The following is a 26,236-nucleotide window of genomic DNA, read 5'->3' on the forward strand; positions in this document are numbered from 1 at the left end:
AATTTGATTGTGTAACTTTTGATTTTGCATCTGAGTCCTCGTCTCTTATGTTGTTCAGGTTGCTATGGGACACTGGGAATGGAATCTGGAGTAATCCCCGATTCTCAGATTACTGCATCATCAAGTCTAGAGTGGCCTGACCAAACAGGCCAGGCAAACATCTGGACTCCTGAAAGAGCCAGATTGAAGAGGCCTGGACCTCCTTGGGCTGCTTTTACCACTGATGGATATCAGTGGTTACAAATAGACCTGAATAAAGAAAAGAGAATAACAGGTAAGCAGATCAGAGATGGCTTTTAAAATTGTATTTGGAAAGATAGGAATAGGGTAGGTTAATAACTGATGCAGTTTTAATCTGGGGTTATAGATGAAGTTCAATTGGCTTCTGACTGTAATCAGAGCAATGATATTTCCATGGTCCCTACACTTAGCATACCCAAGAAATTCTAGAATTACAGGTGGACAAGTTAGGCTCTACTCTAGGGGGTGGTTTTGCATAGGATCTTTCCAACAAGTTTTGTGTAACTGATTCCCACCTTATATTGGTTTTTCAGCCTTGTCCTGTTTCTGCTGATTGTCCTTTTGGATTCACAAGGCTTTTCTGGCTTTCTTATATCCATGTCAATTCTCAGTTAATTCTCTTTAATGTGGCAATTTGCATTCTTTGAAGAGGATCACCCAAAGGAGGAATTCCAATTTTACAAAATACTTACAAACTAATTTTTGACCGCTGACTTCAGACTTTTAGCGGTATCCATATCTTAATCTTCCTTTTTTTGTTTGTGTAACAGGATCTAAAGTGGTATCTGTTAGTCTGCATTCTTTTCCTAGTCCCCTTTTCTGATTATGTAGTTAGATTTTATATCAAGTGACCTTCCTGTGATAAGGTTTTTCCTCGACACTGTAACTACAAAAACTGAAGGGTCATGCTTCTGCTTATAATCATTCTTAATTTGAAAAACGATGGATTCAAAGACTCATGCCTCATGTTGTTCTGATGCTTTCTTGTGTGCGCGTTGAAAGCCCTTTACTGGCCTTGTGCATTCCCATCTGTCATCTCATCATCTCTTCCGTTTTCCTGTACATAAAGTGATATCCTTCTAGTTCAAAACTGACGAGTGTCACCTTGCCATCTCCCATTAACCTGAACTCTAGCTGCTGTCACTCATGCCTCATTATATTAAAACTATGTAAACAGAACCAAAAAAACCCAGGAAAATCACCACACTGAATCATTGTCCTTTCTAGCTGTTCTCCCAACAACTGTTTCCCTTTCCCTTTTCTCTTTTCCTTCATACCGTATGGCCCGTTGTCACTTTTCCCTAATTGTTGTATTAAGATTAGAAAGATGTTTGAGATGAGGACCTTGCCAAATTCCTGCCTATTATGGCACTATAGAAATAGAAAACGTTTGAAGAACATAACTATCCCATTTGTATTATGATGCCTTTTTATTGTCACATTCTTATTGTTTCATACCTTGGAACCCATATCAGTGTTGCAGACCAGAGTTACCTCATTTGATTACTCAAGATGATAAATTCACTTTTTTTTTTCTTTTCTTTTTTTAGAGCTACCAAAACCAGCCAAGTTGGAGTTTAGTATGTTCATATGCTCTCCTTAAGGGAATTCCTTTGTCTGTGTTGCAGTTTTCTATCTTTAAAGACCTTTTATCACAAAGTTTAGTTTGTTTGGGTGGCAAGATACCTGGTAAATTAATCTGGAAATTCAAAATTGATTCATTGATTTAAAAAAAAAAAAGAACTAAAAGGCAATGCATAGTTAAACAGCATTAACTCTGATCCCATTCCTCACCACTCTTGTGCCCACTTCATCTTGCATACAAAATAGAAGAGACAGAATCATAGAACCGTAGAGTTAGAAGGGACCACAAGGGTCATCAACTCTAACCCCTTGCCAAAATGCAGGATTTGCTGTGTCTAAACCATCTAAGACAGCTGGTTATCCAGCCTCTTTTTGAAAACCTCCAGTGAAGGAGATTCCATGACTTCCCTAGGCAGTTTGTTCCATTGTCCTGCTGTTCTTACAGTTAGGAAATTTTTTCCTGAGATTTAATCTAAATCTGCTATACGGTAGTTTGAACCCTCCATGGCAAGAGAGGACAATTTTTCTCCATCTTTTTTATGGTAGCCTTGACATCTTGAAGGAGCTTTTAGAAGACTGAAATATCAGTAAATCTTCTAAATCCACTTTGTGTATTTTGCCTGTGCAGTTGGGGATCTTTGTACATGTTATTTTATACTCATTATTTATATGATCCATCACTACCTCATGTATGGAGAAACAGGACTTAAAAGGTTTCTCATCTCCAATTAAGTAGCTAGGACTTAATATTATGTCTGTACTGCATCTCACATTATGACACAAATTTGCATTTCAAACTCCATATGCTTTCAGGGAATTTTTCCCTAAGTGGTCATTTCTTGCGAAGAGATGTGAAAGCCTGTCTTGTTCCAGTGCCTATGTGTGATCTTAAAGAAAGCAGATGTATTTTGTAATAATTATTGATACAAGAAAGGTATACTTCAGTATAAATGCTACATTTATGTACAATCAGCCTAATCATTAAGTGTAATCCAATCTGGTAGATCTCCTCTCAGTTTTCCTTGTCACTGATAGAGAACAGACTGTGATAGATATCCCAACTCTGATGCTGGTTGAATATATGCATCTGTAGGCTTAGATAATCTTCTCAGTCCACAGGCAGCCATGTGCTGAGTAGAGCTGTTGTAAGGTCCATGAATCGCAAAAGTATAACGTCCTCATGTTGTACACCCATTTATGACTGCATGGTTTTGAGTGCATAATATTTCACGTTCCTTTTTTTACTGTCTCATTCCCCACACTCTTAAAGTTGTTGTACTGCATCTGTGTACATTGTTTAGAAGGCAAGCTGCCCTTTCTTTGGACAGACCTTGCAGTGAACATACACTTTTCATTTTAATAGAGTGGGGCATGTGACCACAGAAGGAGAAAGTAACCATCTTTTATTCTTGCATGTTCTGTGCATGTTACTAATGTCTGTGCATGTGCTCTTTCAACATTCACATGAATCATCAAATTCATCTCTGTGTGCTTCAAAAATATTTAATTTTTTAAATATAGATGACAGGAATGGCAACGCTAATTTATTTTTAATCTGTTTACAAAGCAGGAAAAAACCACCAGAAATTTCCTCCATATTTTCACTAAGATATTTGGGCTGTGATCCAGCACAGCAGATATATGCAAACTTAACTTTTATGAATAGTCTGGCGGATTACTCATGTCATAAAGTTAAGCAAGTGCATAGTGCTTTCCTGGATCGAAGCTTTGATGAGTGGGATGTGTGTCACAACTGGTGCTCGATAACTATTAATTCAGTAATACAATAAGTTTTTGCAGTTTCACCGCATATTGAACAGCAATGGAGTTTGGAGCAGTCAGGTGGGAACCGTTGCATGAAGGGACTGATAACTATCAAACAATCTTACATTGGGATAACAATTAGTGTGTGCTGGGAAATGGAACCCCTGACACTCATCGTGCCTTAATTCAGAGGTTTCTCATGACTTTGCAGTTGTGATCACTGGGTATCCCCTTGTGTATATAATATAGCTGGCTTTTTTTCTGTTGCTGCTGTTCCATCTGTTCTTAGTGTTTCCTGGGAGAAAAAGGATTAATTCATGTTGATTAAATCAGCCACCCATCTCTGAGAAGAGCTCTTCCCTAATTTTGTTCAGAAAGGCTGCTTGTGCCTTAGTACCTGTAGTAAATATTAATCTAGAGAGAGAGAGTTGTATCTGCTATTTTCTCAATTCCCCCATGGACACACTGCTTTCTATTTGTGGAAGTGGGTGTGTTCCTCAGAAAGTAGAGGACAGGGTACCTCGGAGGTACACTGCATTTGCTCTGTCCAGAACACACAAACTAAGATCTTTAGGTCAAATCATGGCCATGTGTTGTGTGTGAAGTAGCAGAGAGTTGGAATACTGGCTTGTGGTGTCTGTCTTTGTCAGAGTCTGGGGATGTCCCTCTCATGTCAACCCAACTGTAGGGCAACCATTACATGACAGGTTGCATTCACCTCTATTTCCTCTTCTGCATTAATTCTTCAAAGTTGATTCGCCTTTTCCTTATTGTGTGTGTTTGCAATCTGCCTCATGCCAAAAATGAATTAGTTTTAGGTGGAATGGTTATGTTCTCTAACACCTATACTTCAAGAAGACAATCCTAAACCATCCCCTTTTAAGTGGTCAATTCAGTCCCACAGCCCTCTCAGGGATGGTCTTTGTAATCCCGGCTAATAAGCTCACTGCCAGTGGCAGTACTGGTGGTTCAACTTCCATACAACAAACTTTTGTTCTCTTCTTTCCATCTTCTCTCTGGCTGTGATTCACAGTTTTGATCTTATACTTTTCCTTTAATTTCATGCCTGTATTAATGCTTTCTATAAAAAACCTTTCTTAGACTATTATAATACTGTAAGTACCTGCCTAAGAAAGCTTGTGGTCTTTCAGTGCTGCTTGTATATAGCCTGTGAATCCAGAACCAGGGTGGCTTTGGTTTTGTCTTTGTAAATCCAGAACACAAGGCCAAATGCAGCAGTCTGACGCCCCATCAAGAAATGCAAAGAAAAAAATGTTAAGGACGTTTTCAGAAAAGTAACTTAAAATAATTATAAGGAGACAGGCACCGGATGTGGAAGTTATAGATCCTGATGGTTTAAGAGGAAAACCTTTAAAATATTAACTGACACAGAGGAGAACATATGCTTGATTCCTCTACCTAAAGTTGCCATATCCTGGGTATATGCTTCGTATTATAAATCATTGCATGAAAACATTGACATAAACATTTTTCAAAGGGAGACATTTGGCATCTATGTAAATGGAAACCTTCATATTCACAGGCATTATAACTACTGGATCCACCATAGTAGAGTACTACTATTACATCTCTGCCTACCGAATTCTATACAGTGATGATGCACAGAAATGGACAGTATACAGAGAACCTGGTGTTGATCAGGATAAGGTAAAATTAGTACAGACTTTCTAGATATAGTCATAGATGAGTGTTTAGATATTGTACATATGACCAGGCATAATGAGGAAAATTACCTAGTGATTTTTCTTCACAGCATGATAAATTACAGTTTTGATCCTTGGCCCAAGAATAGCATATAAGCAAAATTAAATCTGAATTCATACAAATATCAACATTCATGAGATGTGGAAAATATACAAATATCCAGTAAAGATCTGAATTACAGAAGTGATATAGGGAGAAAAGATCTCTCTTAGAAAATTCCCATTATCAGCTTTAGATTGCCTTCCTATAATTGTATTCCCTTCAGAATATCTAGACTTTTCCCAAAATAGATTTTTCTTCATATTTAGTAACATAGACCAGAGATTTTCTTTCCCCGTGAACATAGCGTAGTATTTGGATTTCTCCTTTCTCTACGCTGTTTCTGTTCATCTCCCACTATTTTCACAAAAATATTAGCACATAATCTTTTTTTCCTCATGGCATTTAACCAATTAAATTCCATAGTAAACATTTCATTTTTAAAAGTTCTCATTGAGAATGAGTTATTGTGATATGTAATTTCAAAATAAATCCATATTAAAAATGTAAGATTATTAAACACATGGCATATACTGCACTTAAAAAACGTTAAAGGTATCACTTGAACGGGTATAGGTAACAAAAATTAGTTAAGACTAATACTCTCTCCTTAATTCTTCCCAGTGGTCTAAATTCGGATTCTGTTAAAATAATGGCAAAGTTCCTGCTGTCCTCACTGGAACGAGTATTTGGTTTATTTTGCTGCAGATTTGTAGGCACAATATATGTTACCTGATGGGTTTCATGCAGTGTCTAGAATCCAATAAAGTACCTTTTCTAGACCATAGGATAGACCCTAATGTGAATACAGTTTTTTAAAAAATTTTAAATTATGTTAATTTGCCATGCTCGTTTCCATACACAGACAAAATTATAAAGAATCCAACTATATGTGGTAAGTCTGATCATTTGGCTGAACATGCCAATACTTTTCTTGGAAAAAAGATGTTATCTCATGCAGTTGAACAACCAACAGACTGTCACATTGCTACTCTGTTAAGAATACTCTTTAAAATTACACTAATTTTAATAGAAGTATTTCATAATGAGATTGTCCTACTTTGTCTCTTTGTATTACTGGTATTATACTTTGAGTGGGATTGCTCTTTTTTTTTTTTTTTTGTCTTTCCCAAAATGTTCATGTAATTAAATAAGATTCCAAGAAATGTTAGAGGAGACGATGGCCAAACTTTTTAAAACCAAAAGTTAGAAATATTCAATTGTTTTTTCTCATATCCAGGCTTGCCATTCCAACACTTGCTTCTTCTGGGCTCTGCAGCTTCAGGAGGTAGGACCAGACTTGTCAATCAGCCGAAAGGAGCTTGGGTCACCCTTCTAGAAAATTTCCTGGTTCCCTCTGCCTCCTAACGTGAGAACATAGCAAGCACTTAGAGGAATAACTCAGAAGCCACGCTAGAATTCCTTTGTTTCTCCTAGTTGGGAACATCTCTGTTCCAGTGTTCAGTATCTTGTGGTCTCCCCAACCCCCCTGGCTTCAAGCAGAGCCAGAGATAAAGAGGCCTTAGATGGGCAGATCCCCTGCAGACATTCTCGGCAGAGAGATCCTGTTCTTTCCGTATCCAGGAGGGGCCCTTCCCAGTGAGTGCAATCTTGTAGCCTTCCTTCCGGTACCACCAGAAGTGACATTCCAGTTGCTCAACTGAAATGAGGAACCTGGCAGCCTGAGTTCCCAGCAGTAGCCAAACAGGAAGGCCTAATCAAGAGGGTTCAACAGTTGTGAGAGCAGTACCACCATTGTTATAAATAATGGTGTCCTAGTTACCAGGTTTAGTTGTACATCTGCAGACATGCCAGTAACCAACTCCAGTGCTGCTCCAGATGCCTCTTCCTGCACCTAAGGCTTCTTCAGACAGTCTCCTGGATGCCACTGGCAGATTAGGGACTGCTTAGCTGAACTCTGCTCCAGAGCAGAAAACCCTGTTCATCACTGAACAGTCACCAGTGCTTTCAGCCAGCCCTGGGGTAAGTAGCTCACCATTGGTGATTTTAAACTCCCTAGTTACCCTAGAGATACCCTTCTGCAGAATTTATCCAATGATTGCTGCCAGTCTCAGACAACCAAACCGTTTTGTCATCATCCTCCATCTCAATCATCAGTATGGCTAGTGTACTCAGGCTGGTCCTGAGAGCCTCCTCTTCCCCGCTCGACACCAAATGGACTTTTTTTCAGGAGAAGGCCAGCAAAGGTCAAGTATATCACTCAGAGGGAATTTCAAATAAGGTGACATTGACCCCTTCTGCTTCGGACTCCTTTCTCTTGGAGGATGTGAAAGTGTTCCTGCAACCTATGAGAGGAAGCAAAGGCAGTCTTCGTCCTACCCTGCCTAGAATCATAGAATATCAGGGTTGGAAGGGACGTCAGGAGGTCATCTAGTCCAACCCCCAGCTCAAAGCAGGAGCTATTCCCAAATCCCTAAATGGCCCCCTCAAGAATTGAACTCACAACCCTGGGTTTAGCAGGCCAGTGCTCAAACCACTGAGCTATCCCTCCCCCCCAGCCTAGCCTTCACCAGAATATGGCTGAGAGAAATTAGACGTGGAGCTAAACAATCTCACTGATCCTTCTGTATAAAGGATTAAATCTATAGCTCTGGTGGTGAGAAGCCAAAGACCAGAAAGAGGCATGTACTGAGGTCACCTAAGGACTCACTCATCTGAGAATTTCCTCTTCCAGACAACTTGCCTGCCTCAGGTTTGGATTCAAAGGAAGAATCCCAGGAATGGCTTCTCTTCTCTCTTCACTTTCTCTCCTGCCAAATCTCCACTCTGTATTGATACTCACATGGTTTCAGGGTTAAACACAGGACAGGCAACAAAGATGTACTTTCTTTAAGTTTCCAAAGTAGAGCTCTTGATCCAGTCCTGGAAAATATTTAAAAGCAGAGTGAGGACTATCAAACAGGTTTAATCAGCTCTCTGAAATGGTTCAAATTTAACAAAGCCTCAGAGTTGAAGTCAGACTGCTACTCTCACAAAGTGTTTACTCAGCCATCGCTAACTCCTGAGAATCAGTCATCCTTTCAGAAGGCAATGTTCTACCCAAAGAGCTCAGTGATCACAGGCAACAGTCCTCCTGGTGCTGTGGCCACATCTGCAGGACTTAAGCGTCTTCTCTTCTACCGCTGCTACATGCTTTGCTTGTGCTATTTTGGCCTGTATGGGTTTCCCCTCAGAAGATACCTGGCTGGGCCTAAGGACCTGAAATCAACTACTACATAAAATCGCTCTCTCGGAGCAGCTTTAGTATCAGATTTGTGCCTTGTTCCATTTGTTTGTGGCTACCCAGGAGCACAATAATAAGGCATTTGGGGACTGTACAATGGAAGGCAGACAGCCGAAGGCTTGATGGCTTCTTTACTGAGCAATTTATTTTTGAGTGCTTTGAATGCTTAGACAAAGCAGTCCTAGAAGTCAAAGATTAGGATTAGAAAATCCTGCCATTGGCAAGATACCAGAAGAAAGATTTGCAAACCTCTAGTTAGGAACAAACAGTCCTTTTGAGGTTTTTCCTCATCTAACTTCTGCTGATGAGACAGTAACTTGATGTAACCTTTCGGGTGTTGGAACAGATCCTGCACTAAAAGTCCCAGAAGTATTTTCTCCAAATATCCACCCTGAACAACAAAAATACTTCGCTTCCCTTCTCTCCTGTACCCATCCGAGGGGGGAACCCTGTGGAGTCATGCTTCTCCAATGTCAGCCAGTAGCCTGCCACCTTCTTGGATCAATGGGTGACAGAAGTAGTTGGTAAAGGTTCTGTAATAGAATTCAAGTCCCTTGCAGCTGATTCCTGCCTCCTCCCTCCAACTCCCTTTTCTTCTTTTCAATGTCTGATAAAGTATATCCAGATGATATGGGAGGTTGCTATCCCACTTGCCGGTCATTGAACCAGTACAAGACTGGAGAGATACTCAGGGACCAATTCCACATTCTTCTTCATCCTATGCAGTCACAAGGGATCAGAGTTATCCTGGATTTGAAGAGCGTGAATGTGCACCCACTTCAAAGATTTTTATTCCTTCTCTTCCATGTTCACCTTCATGCTATCTCAAATTGTTCCCAAGAAGCGCTCTTATCATTAGCCTGGAGGTAAACCAGGAATGGATTCAAATTGGGACACCTGGTTGAGAAACTGGACAAGATTGCAATTACTAATGTGATGGCCTTTCTTGTTACCTTTCATCTTGCAATTCTAACCCAAATTGTGATGGGAAGTCTTCTGTCGACAGTTGAAACATAGGAAAAGGTGTCGTCTTTACTTTTATTTTGTGTGTCAGAATTCTTAGGATACCTCTGAGCCTTGGAAACAGTCACACTGGGAAGTCTTCTGGAGAGGGGAGTAAGACACTCCCTGGTGACTGACAGGACTGGTCCTGCCTGCTGAAGCTACACAGGAAAACTGACTGGGAACTGTGAGTTAGCCTTGGGCAGTCTGAGAAGAAACATAATCAGCCATTGATTTTAATTCTAGCTTTGACTGCCCTCTTCTGGCCTTTAAGGTAAAATCTTTGCTCTTTAGCCTGATAATTAGACTTTATGATTATTGTCAAAGATGTTTAATTGGATCATTCTTCTGCCTGAAAATAGAAAGGTTTTCTATTTTTGTACTGAGATATAAGCCCTTTCTACAGTGTATTTGAACTATGTGTTTTTGTCTCTAGTATAGTGACCACCTGCAAATTCCTGAAGTGGAATGCAATGTGTAGCTTGAAATTCCATTGTAGTTAATAAAATGAAGTCTTAAATAAAAGAAGAAATATTTAAAAATACATTTGTAGAAATGTACTTCACCAAAACCTGCCAGTTGTGATGAAAAAGTATATTTAAATAATTGGAGCAAAAAGGAATCTATAGTTATACTGTAGTATACTCCCCTCTGCTCCTAGATCACCACCTATTCAGCTGTGCTTTTCAGTGGCCCCTTATATGCGGATGTTCTCCCTTTGATTCTTAAATCTATGCATAGTGCATGCATCTGGAGTTTTCATTCCTATTTACATTTTTAAAAATAAGTTTAAAAAGTCAAGAGTTGAGCACTGTTGAAACTCTTGCTAGTAGTTTCGTAACTCTTGCAAGTTATAAGGGAAATTTTGAAAAGAAAATGGTGATGCAACCAGGGCTTTTTAGGATTGTGTTTCTGCTACTGCTTCTAACCTTTTATTCTGAAAAAATCAGAAGGAAGCATTTGAAGTGGTGATTAATGAGAAGTGAAAGATAAAAGCTAACCTGTTGTGGCTCATTTGCTTTTCTGAAGGGCAGAGGAAAACAGCAGGGGCAGATAGGAATATAAAGAGAAGGTGGAAGTTTATTTTTAATCTTAAAAAAAACCCTTTGCTTCCCTTACATGTGTTTTCATGTTAAAAACATAACTGAGTTTCAGACCAATCTGATTGAGAGACTACTTCAGTGCTTGGTACCATAAATTTGACCTAAATAGAAAGAAGCAGTGAATGAGCAGCAATACTGTTCAGTGTTGATCTTCGTGAAGACGCTGACTAACATTATCAAAAGCAACTAATGATTTTAGTTGGTTCCATTCTTGGGTGCCCAGTTTGAGAGAGCTTAAAGGAGATTAATTTTCAGAAAATGCTGAGCACATGCCTGAAAATCTGTGCCTAATAAGGTGTTAAACTGGGTTCACAGAACCCCTCTACACATTAGGAAATCTTGGCCACTGTTTGGCATGTTTAAAAAAACAACAATTTTGCAATTGGGTCTCTTAATCCAAGAGCAAAGAGCTGTTTAGCCAGTCGCAGACCAATCTTGCTCCATTCAGTAGTGTTTATTGATTAGCATTACAATATTAAACAGTCTAGAAAATTGAAGAAAGCATTCTTTTCTATTGCTGCTATCACATTATCCTAGCAATAGAAACAGGCATATAGCACAAACAAGAATACAAGTCAGCAGTTAGGAGAACAGATCTTTGTGTATTAGGCATCAGCCCACTCATGTGTCTCTCTCCTGAAAGTGCTCTCCTTCTGTGGGGCCCATAAATGCTACCCTATGTCAGTAAGAACTGTCAGCACACTATTAAAAAAGAAAATAGTCCTAAATTAAAGCCATCTTCTGTGTCTCTGTCTGTTCTTGTGATTTGTCTGTTTAGATTATAAGCATTTTGGGATGGGGACCATGACTTCCTGTGAATTGTACAGCACAGAGTACACTGTCAAAGTTAAATACCCTACTGTTCAATTATTTTAAAATAAACAGAATAGACTCCCTTTGCCAATGTACTCTCTGAGCAAATGAGGCCCATAATATATTTGCAGGCTTCAGTGTCTCATTTATGCACTTATCATTCTGAAGACTGTTTTGATAAAACTCTGGAGCCTGGTGTGTGGTATACTGAGAACGTCTTTAATTTTGTCTTCACACACACACACACTCACACCCGCCACACACACAACTCTGTTACAGCATGCTATCCATGTACTAATGTTATGTATTTTAGTGAATGAAACTACTTTCTGTCCCTTCAGAAAGTAAAATTACAAATCAGAAAGAAAGTTGGTCAGTATTTTCAAATTTGAGAAAATATACTTTAATCCCTATGTAGTGCTAAACTAAAAACATAACACACACATAATAATTGCACTGATGTAGTTCTAAAACAAGAGTGGAGGCAGTCATAGTGTATTTTTCGTTTTTTGTACAGCACCTAGCACAATGGGGTCCTTGTCCGTGACTGGGCTAGATGCTATGATAACACAAATAATAAATAACCGTAATTGTAGGGAGCATGAAGCCTACAAGTCCACGCAATTCTACTTCTTGTTCAGCCAATCGCTAAGACAAACAAGTGTATTTACATTTACAGGAGATAATGCTGCCCGCTTCTTATTTACAATGTCACCTGAAAGTCAGAACAGGCGTTCGTATGGCACTGTAGTAGTCGGTGTCGCAAGTTATTTACGTGCCAGATGTGGTAAAGATTCATATGTCCCTTCATGCTTCGACCACCATTCCAGAGGACGTGCGTCCATGCTGATGACAGGTTCTGCTCAGTAACGATCCAGAGGAGAACGGACTGATGCATGTTAATTTTCATCATCTGAGTCAGATGCCACCAGCAGAAGATCGATTTTCTTTTTTGGTGGTTCAGGTTCTGTAGTTTCTGCATCGGAATGTTGCTCTTTTAAGACTTCTGAAAGCATGCTCCACACCTCGTCCCTCTCAGATTTTGGAAGGCACTTCAGATTCTTAAACCTTGGGTGAAGTGCTGTAGCCATCTTTAGAAATTTTACATTGGTACCACCTTTGTGTTTTGTCAAATCTGCTGTGAAAGTGTTCCAAGACTGCTATAACATGAAGTATATTGCATAATACGGGTAAAACAGAGCAGGAGACATACTATTCTCCCCCAAGGAGTACAGTCACAAATTTAATTAACACATTTTTTTAATGAGCATCATCAGCATGAAAGTAGGTCTTCTGGAATGGTGGCCAAAGCATGAAGGGGCATGCAAATGTTTAGCATATCTGGCATGTAAATACCTTGCAATGCCGGCTACAAAAGTGCCATGCAAATGCCTGTTCTCACTTTCAGATGACATTGTAAATAAGTTGGCAGCATTATCTCCCATAAATATAAACAAACTTGTTTGTCTGAGCGATTGGCTGAACAAGAAGTAGGACTGAGTGGACTTGTAGGTTCTAAAGTTTTTTACATTATTTTGTTTTTGAGTGCAGTTACATAAAAAAAAATCTACATTTGTAAGTTGCACTTTCACAATAAAGAGATTGCATTACGGTATGATATGAGGTGAACTGAAAAATACTATTTATATTGTTTATCATTTTTACAGTGCATATATTTGTAATAAAAATAATATAAAGTGAGCACTGTACACTTTGTATTCTGTGTTGTAATTGAAATCAGTATATTGAAAATGTAGAAAAACATCCAAAAATATTTAATACATTTCAATTGGTATTCTATTGTTTAACAGTGCGATCAAAACTCCGATTAATCATGATTAATTTTCTTGAGTTAATCACATGAGTTAACTGCGATTAATGGACAGCCCTAGTTTTAACATAGATATCACATACCTCCATAACTAACACTATAATCTTATATATGAAGTAAATTGTGAAATTAGAATTTCAGCTCAGATTCTTGCTTGTTTGGACCCAAAACTAGAAGTGTTCTACACAGTGTTTGTAGCTGCACTTTGTAACACTTCCTTTATGGTGCTACAACAATCACTGATATTGGTCTGAATCTATGAAGTAGGAGGAATTCCTTTGTATGTTTTTTTTAACACATTACTTTTCTGCCGTGGAAGCATCTTAGACATTTCTAATATCGCCTATCACTATAATATCATCTAGGTACTATCATAGTATACAGTCATAACTCCACCATCACGTACATCACAGTGTACATATTTTAAAAATAAATTTGCGCTGGTCTCTCACTGATGTTCACTACATCATTGTTTATGTACTATCTGTATTCCTGTAGTGCCTAGGACAGTGTGGCCAAATGTGGCCACCACAACATATAGGGTCTTGGAGCCCTTTTCCCAAACTCCCTGCTGCGGCCACCTACTCTGCTCCCTGCAGCAGCCGCCAAAACCCATGGTGGGCCCAGCAGCATTTCATTGTAGTGTAGTAGGGCTGCTGCCTCTGTGAATTCCATAGAGATGAACAACTGAAGCGCCCTCTCTGTGATCCCTAGGTGACACAGCCGAGAAGTTTTGGTGTGCAAAGCATTCAGATCACTTCAGAGAACCTGTGCATGTGGCTGTAGTGATGCTAACCATGTTTCCAACAACTGTTATACATGAGTGTGCATTCAGGGCACTTCACTTTGTGAAGAGCAAATACAGAAACAAGCGTACTGACAAAAACCCGGAGGCTGTACTCTGACTTGTACTGGAAGAGAGGAGTCATGATCAGTTCCCTTTCAAGAACCTTTTGAAATTAAAAAAGTTCATATTTACAACTATTTGGCTACAAAAAAGTGAGAGATTTTGTTACAAACTTTTAAAAAAATTGTTTTATTTCTTCTTCGAGTGCTTGCTCATATCGATTCCAATTAGGGTGTGCGCGCGCCGCGTGCACGATCGTCGGAGAAATTTTCTACCCTAGCAACACCCGGTGGGTCGGCTGTGGAGCCCCCTGGAGTGGCGCCTTCATGGCGCCGGATATATACCCCAGCCGACCCAGCGCCCCCTCAGTTCCTTCTTACCGCCCCTGACGGTCGTTGGAACTGTGGAACGTGGCATAGCTGTTCTCCACTCTCCCTAGCTTATCCTGTCAATTCTTGTAGATAGTTGTAGTTATAGTTGTTGTATAGTCTTTAGATAGTTATACCTGTTCATTGTTAAATAGTTGTAAATAGTTAGCGGGGGTTAAGGGGGCTTCTTCTCCCCCCTTCCCCCTGGCGCATAGCCGGGCTCATGCCCAAGGCTCCTGGCTTTAAACCGTGCGCGTCCTGTGCCAAGCCTATGCCAACAGGAGATCCGCACAACTCGTGTCTGAAGTGTCTAGGAGAGTCCCACCAGTAACCTTATGTTACTTTTATTTACATGACACTTTCAAATAACCACATGACTAGATTATCACTAGTATAATATTTTAACGTTCAAAACTGTGGCTACTGGGAATATGCTGTGGCCACACATTTGGCCACAGTAAAAACTCATTTGAGAACCACTGGCCTAGGAGTTCCCTTCACAGACTAGGACCTCATCCTATTAGGTACACAACAAAAAGACTGTCCCTGTCTCAAAGAGCTTGCATTGATCCATACAATGCTATGCTTTATAGGGGATTTGGCTTTATCTAGACTCTATTCCGTCCTATGTAAAGAAGTGCAAAACTTGCAGTTGACCAGAATATGTGTACAAGACTCTATTGTGCATTATAAGATGACTGTACCAGTACCATAATTTTTTCTCTGGAATTAGATTTTTGTATAAAAGCAAAGATTGTATCGGCATATGCCTATCTGAGCAATGCGCAAATGAGGAAGTTTGGGGTAAGTGCTCTTGCAGTGGGAGGCTGGCAATGACTTCTATTCAAGCATTTTTTAATCCACTGCAAACTGCACTCCATTCTTTTACATAAATATTCAGTGACATATACGTTCCTGAACTAGAGATCTTATGTTAATCATATCCAATTTACAGTAGATAAACTTGTGATACTGTATAACTAATCTTAATTAAAGTAAGAATGGAGGAACCAGTAGGAATTTTTGTTTTCTTTCTTGATGTATTGTTGGTAAAAGGGCAGGTGTTTTGACTTTCAATAGGAAATTAGCTGTCTTTGCTGCCTTTTTCCTGTAGATGGAGCTAAAAGTCCATGTGATGATCTAGCATTATCTTTTCCTTCCCACCCTTTGGATTGATAGAGGATTATGAAAAATACCAGTCATGAGCTTGGGGCTGCATCTAGAAGGTTGTGACAGACAAATGCTGCAGTAACCAAGGCCCTTGTGCATTGAGTTCTCAACTTGGCCTTATCTAACACCTGTCTCTAATGCTGGCAGAAAGAAAATGCAAACAATACATAGATACATTTCCCTTGATTCAAATGCAAACCATGTCATCCTCTAGCTATCTCAGAACCTTGATGAGATTGGCTTCTGGGAAAGACAGAGGTTATGCTTGTGGATAGAATACACTTTGAAGAGCTATAGGGGGCACTTGCACTAGCTCCATCAAAATAACGCTCCACCTAGTTGTCCTGGACTGATCCTAGAAAGAGCATCTAGAAAAACTTTCTTCCACTGTCAGATGATCAGAATACATCCTATCCTGCCAGACAGACTTGGCCACTCTGATCAAATGCTCATAAACTTAGAGCAGATTGTTGTAATTCACTCTTCATTTGGGCACTAAAGAAAGCACAGCTAGTGCAGAGTGCACCTTCTGGCTAACCCGGGTTGATAAGAACACAGTATGTTTGTGTCCAGATAACTCTGCTGGCTGCCTATCGAATAGCAGATCAAGTTTGAAACCCTACCCTTGATCTAAATGATCGTAACAAGCTGGGTCAGCAGATCCTCTAAAAAGAATAGGACAAAGTGGGTCTGTAGGGACCCTAGCGGGCTTATGGAAAGTATTGTTTCCATGTCTTTGTTTCAGATATTTCTGGACAATATGAGGAAGTTGCCTCCATTCCCAGGATTACTCAATAGCTGTGTTGTCAACCCTAATCATCAAGCTTGCTCTCTCAGGGTTGCTTATGATAGACTGCTTCAGCTGAAATTGCCATATATGAGGGAAGTTATCCCATTAATATACCAACAGGGAAGTGCACGCTCAAATAGACCTTGGCTCCCAGGTATTTGATTATTCCCCCCCCACCAAGGAGGGTCTAGTTACTAGTATTTTTCAAGGCCTCCTGCTTACACTGCAAAGGGAAGGAGGGAAATAACTTTCTATTGGGATCTCATCCCCCCTTGTAGTTTGGACCGACCAACCAACCCATGCCCCTGAGTTTCCGGTCAGAGTTGTCTGATCATGTTCAGTAACTTCAGAGACACTGGATTTGGTTTCTCTTTTTCCATCACACATTCAAAGTAGTCTTTCTAAGTCATTAGTGTGTGTCAGGTTTAGTGATGGTGGTCAGATAGTAACTATGTAATAGCTGGCATTTGTTTGATTTGCTATGTGAAAATAATTCGTGGCCTGTAAAGTTCCATAAAAAAAAAATCCAAAAATTTTACCTTGAACAAATATAAGGAATTGTTGCTAAAGGTCTTTTTGTGGGTTTTTCAAAATTCCAGAGTCCCTTTTGTTTTCATATCAAGATTTACAACCTCTGTAGACTGCAACCATACAAGCACTAGCGTGTAATGTTGATTACATACTTGAACAGGTCTTGAATTCCATTTAGTAGAGGTTTTATCCATACACATGCCAACCTAAAATATAAAGGCATCAACAGTTTTTTGGCATTCTCTTGTTGCAACTGCCTGCCATATTTGAGGTATAAGTACAAGACTGATGGATATAAGATGCATAATTACCTATCAGTAAGATTAGACTCTTGCCATGGGCATTATACATAAGATGACAATGGAGTAATGTCATGATAGCTGGCAGATTGTATTCTGAGACAAAGGTACTGGAAAGGAGGTAGATGACAGGCACTAAAGTTATTTCTACTTGTCTAATCTGGAGGTAAGATGTTGAGGTTTTGGTTCATACTTCACTACGATTAGTCGCCCTTTCTCTTTGAGAAGCTTGGTTAGCAGCACTGTTCTGGGAAACAAGTAAGAGGTCCTAATTACACAAGGCCTTGCACTGCTTATTTGGTTAATTGAAGTTATAGGGCATAGTTGGCAGTGAATTGGTATAGCATACATTGTAGGAGCTAATAATTCAGTTTGAATGGTTTTTTTTTTCTTTTTCTAGATATTTCAAGGAAACACTGAGTATTACCGGGAAGTTCGCAATAACTTCATTCCACCTATTATTGCACGTTTTGTTAGGGTTAACCCGTTAAAATGGCATCAGAAAATTGCAATGAAAGTGGAACTGCTAGGATGTCAGTTTAATATAGGTAAGACCATTAAAAATGCCTCAGTCACTGTAAAACACTGGAATATGTTTGTAGCTATCACTTAATTTAACTTTTGGCCTTGTTTGCCATAAGGAATCATGACCAAACTTTTCTCTAAAATAATATTTTTGGGATGAGAAAATCTCATCTTCCTGTAACGTCCACTGGACTAATATTTTCTAGTTTGACACTCAAAATATTCTGAGACTTATGTAACTTGGAAAATACCTGCTTGAGGTGCTCCATGGGTAAGCTTCTTGTATCAATGATACTAGCAATTGGCTTTTTCTTTTCATGAGCTCTTGTACTTTTCTGACTGAACAAAATGAATGAGTCCTTTGGTAAACTGGCCACATTTCCCTTTCCTACGTAGGGAGCTTGTTAAACTTAAACCAGCACCAGGATTGGGTAAACGTTTTTCGTAAATATGTTTCTACAGGTCGGGCTCCAAAACTTACCATGCCGCCACCACCACCACCACAAAGTAACAACGACTTCTCCATGCAGACTGATAAAACAACCTCCACTCCTGAGATCAAAAACACCACTGTGACTCCAACTGTAACCAAAGGTATCAACACTTAAGTGGTGATAGTGTTTGAGAACTGTAGTAATAGGTCTTATGTTAACATAACACTGCAAACAACAGTGAAAGATGTTGGTCCCAGGATATTAGAGACAAGGTGTATGAAGTGTTACCTTTTTTTTTGGGACCAACTTCTTTTGGTGAGAGACAAGCTTTCAAGCATCACAGAGCTCTTCCTCTGTGTAGCTCAAAAGCTTGTCTCAACAGAAGTTGGTCCAATAAAAGATATTACCTCTCCTACCTTGTCTCTCTTACGCCAACATAGTTTATCTAAATGTAAATTATTTTGAATTTACTTTCTGCCCTTTATGGTGCTCTGAACTTATACCTGCTGTAACAAATCCTATCACACTAACTTTTTCCTTTTAAATATTTATATTACTATAGTAGAGACCCATATGATGGGTAACAATTTATAGCTACATTCTGGCCTCAGATATGCAAATCCTTGGAACAGCTTCTATGTGAAAGATTAAAAAGGCTGGATCTGAAGAAGTTGTTTTTTTTTACCCATGAAAGCTTATGTCCAAATAAATCTGTTAGTCTTTAAGTTGCCACCGGACTCCTTGTTGTTTTTGTGGATACAGACTAACACGGCTACGCCCTGATACTTAAAAAGACTGGGACACTTCAGCTTAGAAAAGAGATGACCCAGGAGGATATGATAGAGGTCTATAAAATCATGAATGGTGTGGAGAAAATGAATAGTGAAGTATTATTTAATCCTTCACATAACACAAGAACTAGAGGTCACCCAATGAAATTAATAGGCATCGGGTTTAAAACAAAAGCAAGTACTTCTTCACACAACACACAGGCAACCCATGGAACTCGTTGCCAGGGAATGGTGTGAAGGCCAAAACTATAATTGGGTTAAAAAAAGAATTAGATAAGTTCATGGAGGATGGGTCTATTGATGGCTATTTGCCAAGATGGTCAGGGGGACAACTCCATGCTCTGGGTGTTCATAAATCTCTGAGTGCCGGAAGCTGGGACTGGACGATAGTGGATGGGTCCCTCAATAATTGCTCTGTTCTGTTCATAGCATCTGGCACTGGCCACAGTCGGAAGACAGGATACTAAGCTAGATGGACCATTGGTCTGACCCAGTATGGGCATTCTTAAACATTGAGGTGCCCTTTTGAGCTAGAATTTTGAAATTGGGTACACCTCTTCATTCAAGGCCACTGATCACAAGAAAGAAAAATTCCAAATTGGAACTTTCCGTCTGAGTGAGTTCATCAAAAAGTCATCAGTGTCTGTCTTATTGAATTTCATCCATTTGTTACCGATTGTCAAAAAGTGATGAGTCCTAATATTTTACATTACTGCCATTAATTTCTTCCATGAAGCATCCATGCTCGCATGAAACCTCATCACTTTGATTGATTTTTAGCAAAGAAAATTGTGCAGGCAGTGATGAAGGGCGGTTGTAGTCCAAAGAGTAGGCTGCTGCCAAATGATATATGCACACTGTTTAAATGTCATTAACACCTTCAAGTCAATTTTAAGTATTGTAAGTTCAGAAGTGTGTGTTCCTGTGCTGTTCTAATTTTCTTTAGGTTGATATTCAGGCAAATTGTAATTTGAACTTTTTAATTTATATATATATATATATATATATATATATAATATATATATATATATATATATATATATAAAAGAAATGTTCTGACTCTGATACAGTAGCTTGGAAAAACTACTGATTGTACAGATATGTGGAAAAATTGGGTGTTCAATTTATTATTATTTAACATTTACATTTAAGGTAGCACCTAGAGGCCAGCCTGGTCAGGACCCCATTGTGCTAGGCACTGTACAAACATATAGAAAATTATGGTGTCTTCCCTAAAGAACTTGTGAACTAAAAATGGATGTGCAAAAAGTTATTCTGTCCTACACCACTTTTGTTTAATGGATTTCAGATGTGGCACTGGCAGCAGTCCTAGTTCCAGTATTGGTGATGGTCTTCACTACTCTCATTCTGATCTTAGTGTGTGCATGGCACTGGAGAAACCGGTAAATGAATGGATGATTAGCACTCATGTAAAGTATTTTAATTTAATGTGTAGATATGAACTACACTGCATATGTAAGTATGGAAACTGTAGTTAAACCATTTCCAGAATGGATTTATTAGTTCAGAATAGTTTATTCATGTATGAAGAGGAAATGTTCTGCATTCTGAAGATTCCATATTTTATTGGCTAGCATTATGAAGGTTTGCTCTATTCTATTGAGTTCTTTTCCTGAAATTTTGGGAGACACTAGTTGGTTGGGAATTATATTTTGAAACTTGAGCACCAGCTACAGCCAAGGGCATAGTCAAGGCGTTCACTCCCCAGTCAACTCAGAGGGATCCACCCTAGTACATGACCCAGCGGTCTCCTTTCATGTTGTCCAGGTTAGGAGGAGCTTGCAGGAGGCTGAAATTGGAAAGCTGCAGCTTCATATCCTCCAACTACCACCAGCTATCAGGATTTATAATAGAAATCATTACTAGTCTGTAAACATTTCAGTGCTATAACTTGTCAGGATTTTTCTTCTGAAGGAAAATGTTTGCTAAATCAGTATTTATGTGTTTTGCATTTGAATATGGTAGCTAAATCTGTCCAACTTAGCTTGGGTTGATATTTTTGGGTTTTTATTTTTTTCCAGAAAGAAAAAAGCTGAAGGAACATATGACTTACCTTACTGGGATCGCGCAGGTAACAAAATGGTGGCAAAATCTCTGGACTCAGTGCCAGCCTTAATGAGCATCAGTGTTTAAAACACGTTTTAAACAATATCTATAACTTCATCTCTACCAGCTTGTTGTAACACAGTGGTACTGAATTCCTCTTCCATTCAGACTTGTAACTTTTCTTTCTGTATGTTGGCTTCAAAAATAGGAAGACTCATTTTTTCCAAAGTATACTATTAGATCTCCACTCAGAATCTTGTAATACTCACTTGAAATTCTAAACAGGAAAGGTTGGAATCTTTCCATTTAAACAAACAAGAAATCTCATTTTGAGCAATAATTTTGTATATATAGTAATCAGATATCCTGTGAGTTCTGAATATTGATGAACTTCTGTAGGATTTTTTTAGTATTGAAAGCACTTTAGTGTGCTTGTCAACTTTATTTTCTATTTCCCCGTTGCTCTTTTAAGTGCGTGAGATTTTCTCAACCTTCCACGCCTATAATACTGTATCTGATTAGCTTCTTGTGATTTTTTCACCTTGTGAAAATCCCCAGTTTATCATACACTTGTGACACACAAACATCCACCTTGTTTTGAGGGGAGCGGGAAAGGTGGAGGGTGGAGTTAAAATCTATAGCCTAAGAGTGCTAATACATGGGGCTCCTTATTCACTAAGAATGCTCACTGTTGTTCAACACAAGAAGTTTTTGTTTAAAACTATCCAGATGGCCTCTGTAATATTTTCCATGCTGTATTTTGAGCCTAAAAATAATTTGACTGAAATGCTTACATCTGTATAGTAGGACCAGCAATGGTGGTAACACAGAAATTCAGGACTAGATTCTTCATTCTGTCCCTGTTGCTTTGGAAATGGTATCAGTCAAAAATTGAGTGGAAGCCTTATTACTGAGCCTCCTACCTTTTGTCAGACAGATTTATTGGACATCGATAACTTATTAAATGTAATTTTATGGTTGTCTGGTAAAGTAGCCTATAAGCTCCAGGTGTTCTGTGAATAGTGATAACTAATTTCGTGACCTGTCATTTCCGGGGGGGAGGGAGGGAGGAAAGGCAAGCCGTTTTCACAGAGGCTAAGAAAGGTATGTGATACTTTTAGCATCTTTAGTAACTTATATGAATGAATTACCACCGACTTTTTATTATGCATTGTTGTAAGTTCTTACATCTTTTATTTCTAAAACCTTGAAGGGTGGTGGAAAGGCATGAAGCAGTTTCTTCCTGCCAAGTCAGCAGAGCATGAAGAAACCCCTGTTCGCTATAGCAACAGTGAAGTTAGTCACCTGAGACCAAGAGAAGTCCCAACTATCTTACAGACTGAGTCTGCAGGTACCTGGTTTTTGTTGTGGACCGTGTATTTTGGCTTAATGTGTGAAATGATTTATATTGCATGCATTTGCTATAGCTGAAATCTGGTTTTACCCCTCATCTCCTGTTGCTTGTGCTGGAGAGAGAGAGCACAAGACTTTACTTTGATATATTCCTGCTTTCCTCCCTACCTGTTGTGTCTTCTCATAGTTATGAGAAGCAACCTTAATTCTGGCATATCCTAATTTTTGAGTATTTTTGCAACCTTAATGTTCTCTCTCAACTTAGTTTTGTGTGTAACTTCCTACGGCCAGGTCTACACTATAAACTTATATACCTCTACCTCGATATAACACTGTTCTAGGGAGCCAAAAAATCTTACCACGTTATAGGGGAAACTGCGTTGTATCGAACTTGGCTTTGATCCACCGGAGTGCGCAGCCCCGCCCCCCCAGGGCACTGCTTTACCGCGTTCTATCCGAATTCGTGTTATATCGGGTTGCGTTATATCAGGGTAGAGGTGTATCAGTATAACTGTGTCACTTAGGGCTGTGAAAAATACACACCCCTATGCGATGCAGTTATACCAACCTAATTGCTGGCATAGACAGTGCTGTTGATGGGAGGGCTTCTCCCCTAAACATAGCTACCGCCTCTTGCGGAAGTGGATTAACTACACTGATGGGAGAAGCCCTCCTGTCAGAGTAGTAGCATCTTAAAAGCAGCGCCATGGTACTGCAGCGTTTTAAGTGTAGACCTGCTCTAAATTTTTAAATAGGCAAACTGAAAAAACAAATTCCATCTTATGGAATCATATTAACCCCTTTAACACAGGGTTGGAACCCCTACCTCCACATCACAGACCTCTGCTATTTGAGCTAACAGAGTGACTGAAAGGAGTAGTAGGTTCCCTCCTCTTTGTGGAGCAGCCCTAGAGGGGAATGAGTGAGACAGTTTTCCAGTGGCTTTCACAGCTATTTGCTGACATCAGAGCAATGTAGAGATTTGGGAATCCTGGGTTTAATTCCAGGTTCTGTAGAGAGTGCTGTAGTGGGCACAGATCCTTCTGCCTGTGTCCCCTCCAGTTTGTCTCTGTCCTGTCTTCCCATCTCCTGATCTTAGTCTCTTCCCCACCTGTTGGCTTCTCCCCTAGCCAGTTCCAGGGCTTCTCATGCCAGTCTCTCACCTCAAGGCTCCTTGTCTGCACCTCAAGTGACCTGTCAAACTAACACAACTCTACTGAGCATGTATAAACTCTGATTTTTCATGGGAGAGCAAAAACCACATCCTTGACATCTGGGTATTGGAAACAGCTAAACAGTTTTCACTGAAACTTAGACCTGCTGGGTAGACACCCAGCATGGGAAATTTTCAGCCCAAGCAATTGAAGTTTGGCAGTTATAAAGCAAGTAAAATCGGGGTCTTATAATATGAAGTGTCTGTCAAGCTTAACTATAGGTGGTGGTATTGGCTGAGGCTATAATAATTGTCTACTGCTGGGTTTCTTGCACCTTCCTCTGAAATATCTGGCACTGGTAGAGACGAGATATTGGCCTAGATGGACCATTGGCCTGATGCAGTGTGATAATTCCAGTGTTCCCAATGAGGGCTTCTCCTTTTAATACAATGCCACCATATTAGAGTTAAAAATTTTCCTGTCTGTAAAATTTTCTTTTTTGGGACATTGCACAGAGTATGCTCAACCACTGGTAGGGGGAATCGTTGGCACACTTCATCAGAGATCAACCTTTAAACCAGAAGAGGGAAAAGAAGCAAGCTATGCTGATGTGGATCCTTACAACTCACCTGTACAAGAAGTTTATCATGCTTACGCTGAACCATTGCCTGTCACTGGACCAGAATATGCAACCCCAATAATCATGGACATGTCAGGTCATCCCACTGCACCTCTTGGTGTTTCTTCTATTTCTACTTTCAAGGCTACAGGGAACCAAGCCCCGCCCATAGTGGGAACTTGCAATAAACTCTTAGCTAGGACAGATAGCTCATCGTCTGCACATGCCCTGTATGATACACCAAAGGGGATGCCTGGACCGGATTCCTCAGTTGAATTGGTGTACCAGGTACCACAGAGCATGCCACATTTCACAGGAAGTTGAGAACTGAGGTAAGTCATGAATGAGCTAGGGGGTGGCAAATGTGAATTCTTAAAACAAAAGTCTTTGAAGGTGACTATATTAAAATGTCAGTTTTGAATCACATTGAATTTTTTTTGTATTGTAAGTTGTAGTAACATGGAGTTGAACAAAAATGTGATGTGATATCGGAGGTCCAGGAAACTAACAATCCTGCCATTTCTTTGAGGGTATATACATAAGATTTATTTGTTGCTGTTCAGAAATCATGGACACCCAGTTTACTACTGTACATGAGAGAGAGAGAGAGGAGTTCCCTAAGATGAACTTCAGCAATTGATAGTCACGCTGCATGGAGAGGAGAGATACATTGCTATAGCCTGAGAGCCAATAATTTAGACCTTGCTGAAGGTACGGTTCCTGAAATACCAAAAAGCTTTAACATTTCTGAAATCCAGATGCAACTGAGGGATTGTACCCAACATCTAGTTTCCCCAAAGAGAACTTCAAAAACTCTTGATATTTCTGGAACTGCTCCTGCTGTAACTGAACTCTAGGACAAAACTCCCACTGACTTCATCGGAAGCAGGATCGAGCTTGAATGAGTACAAGTGTTCCACCTTTTCTTTGTGGGATCGGCAATCCGGAGTTGCTGGAAATCTCTAAAGTGAGCTACTTTGGAGGAAACAATTTTTCTACTGTTCTTAGCTTCCTTTTTAAAAAAACTAAACCCCAACATCTGTTAGCTTTGTAATGTAAGTTGTTACCTTTGCCACATCTTCTCAAGTCTCGTTGACTTTAAGGTCAGAAGGGACCATCAAGATCACATAGTCTGACCACCTGCACATTGCAGGCCACAGAACCTCACCCCTGTCTTTTCTAGGGATAACTTCTCTGTACTATTTCATTGTGTGGTCAGACTCTTTTCTAAACAGAGACTACAGTGTGATCAGTGTCCTTAACAATTGTTACTTGGGAATTTATCCCTAGTAAGTGAGACTACTGAATTATCCTAATTTGAATCCTCCGAGGTTCCCAATTGCCTCTGCAATGAGGCTGAAAACTTGGTCATTCTTTGAGGAAATTGCAGGTCTAGAAGAGTGACTCTTTTTTTTTTTTTTTTTTTTTTTAAAGAACTTGTACTGGTTTAAATCAGTAGGCAAGTACTGCTGAGAGCTTTTAAGATTAAGGGACAGGTTTTCAAGCTCATGCACAAAAATGCCCAGCGTTTCTAGACATGAATAAAATGACGACTGCATGAAAGTTGGAGTTTGTGCATAGACATAACAGTTTATTTACACAAACACTACACTTCAGGGGAGTTGCGGGTACATTTTGGCACAGGTGCATTTGAAAATTTGGTCCTCTGGACTTGTAAACATAACTGCTCATGTCTAGAATGAAGGGTGAAAATAACCAAGTCTTAACAAACAAATTGAGATTTGTTTTAAAGTGTGCAACAGTTTAGAAGCTACTATGTAACCCATTGGATTCATCATATACTTGATTGTTTCAACTGTCCCTGCAGTGTTTTTATTTTAGAATTAAAGCTGTGCTGAATTTCATATTAAGAGAAATGGAGATAGAAAGCTCCCTAGCTTGGTTTAATCTTGCCAAATGAAAATTTCTCTGGATGCTGTTTAAAAAAATACACCACCACCAAATTGTTTTAATCACTTAGGCCTGGTCTACACTAACCCCCAAATTCGAACTAAGGTACACAACTTCAGCTACGTGAATAACGTAGCTGAAGTCGACATACCTTAGTTCGAACTTACCACGGTTCAGACGCGGTCCACACGTGGCAGGCAGGCTCCCCGGTACTCCGCTCGCCGAGCTGGAGTACCGCAGTCGACGGCGAG

At 39.6% G+C, this 26,236-nt stretch overlaps 1 protein-coding gene across 1 annotated transcript in view; it reads left to right on the top strand.

Moving 5' to 3' along the window:
• DCBLD2 (discoidin, CUB and LCCL domain containing 2) overlaps window positions 1-24,398 on the top strand; it is a 60,947-nt gene extending 36,549 nt beyond the window's left edge. The window contains exons 7-14 of the mRNA XM_065419040.1: window positions 59-274; window positions 4,913-5,037; window positions 17,532-17,679; window positions 18,119-18,250; window positions 20,191-20,284; window positions 20,924-20,973; window positions 22,162-22,299; window positions 23,971-24,398. Coding sequence (XP_065275112.1) covers window positions 59-274; window positions 4,913-5,037; window positions 17,532-17,679; window positions 18,119-18,250; window positions 20,191-20,284; window positions 20,924-20,973; window positions 22,162-22,299; window positions 23,971-24,398 — 1,331 coding nt within the window. The remainder of the gene's footprint in view (window positions 1-58; window positions 275-4,912; window positions 5,038-17,531; window positions 17,680-18,118; window positions 18,251-20,190; window positions 20,285-20,923; window positions 20,974-22,161; window positions 22,300-23,970) is intronic.
• Window positions 24,399-26,236: the final 1,838 nt, after the last annotated feature.

Source organism: Emys orbicularis, chromosome 1, assembly GCF_028017835.1.
Source record: "Emys orbicularis isolate rEmyOrb1 chromosome 1, rEmyOrb1.hap1, whole genome shotgun sequence".
Taxonomy (NCBI): domain Eukaryota; kingdom Metazoa; phylum Chordata; order Testudines; family Emydidae; genus Emys; species Emys orbicularis.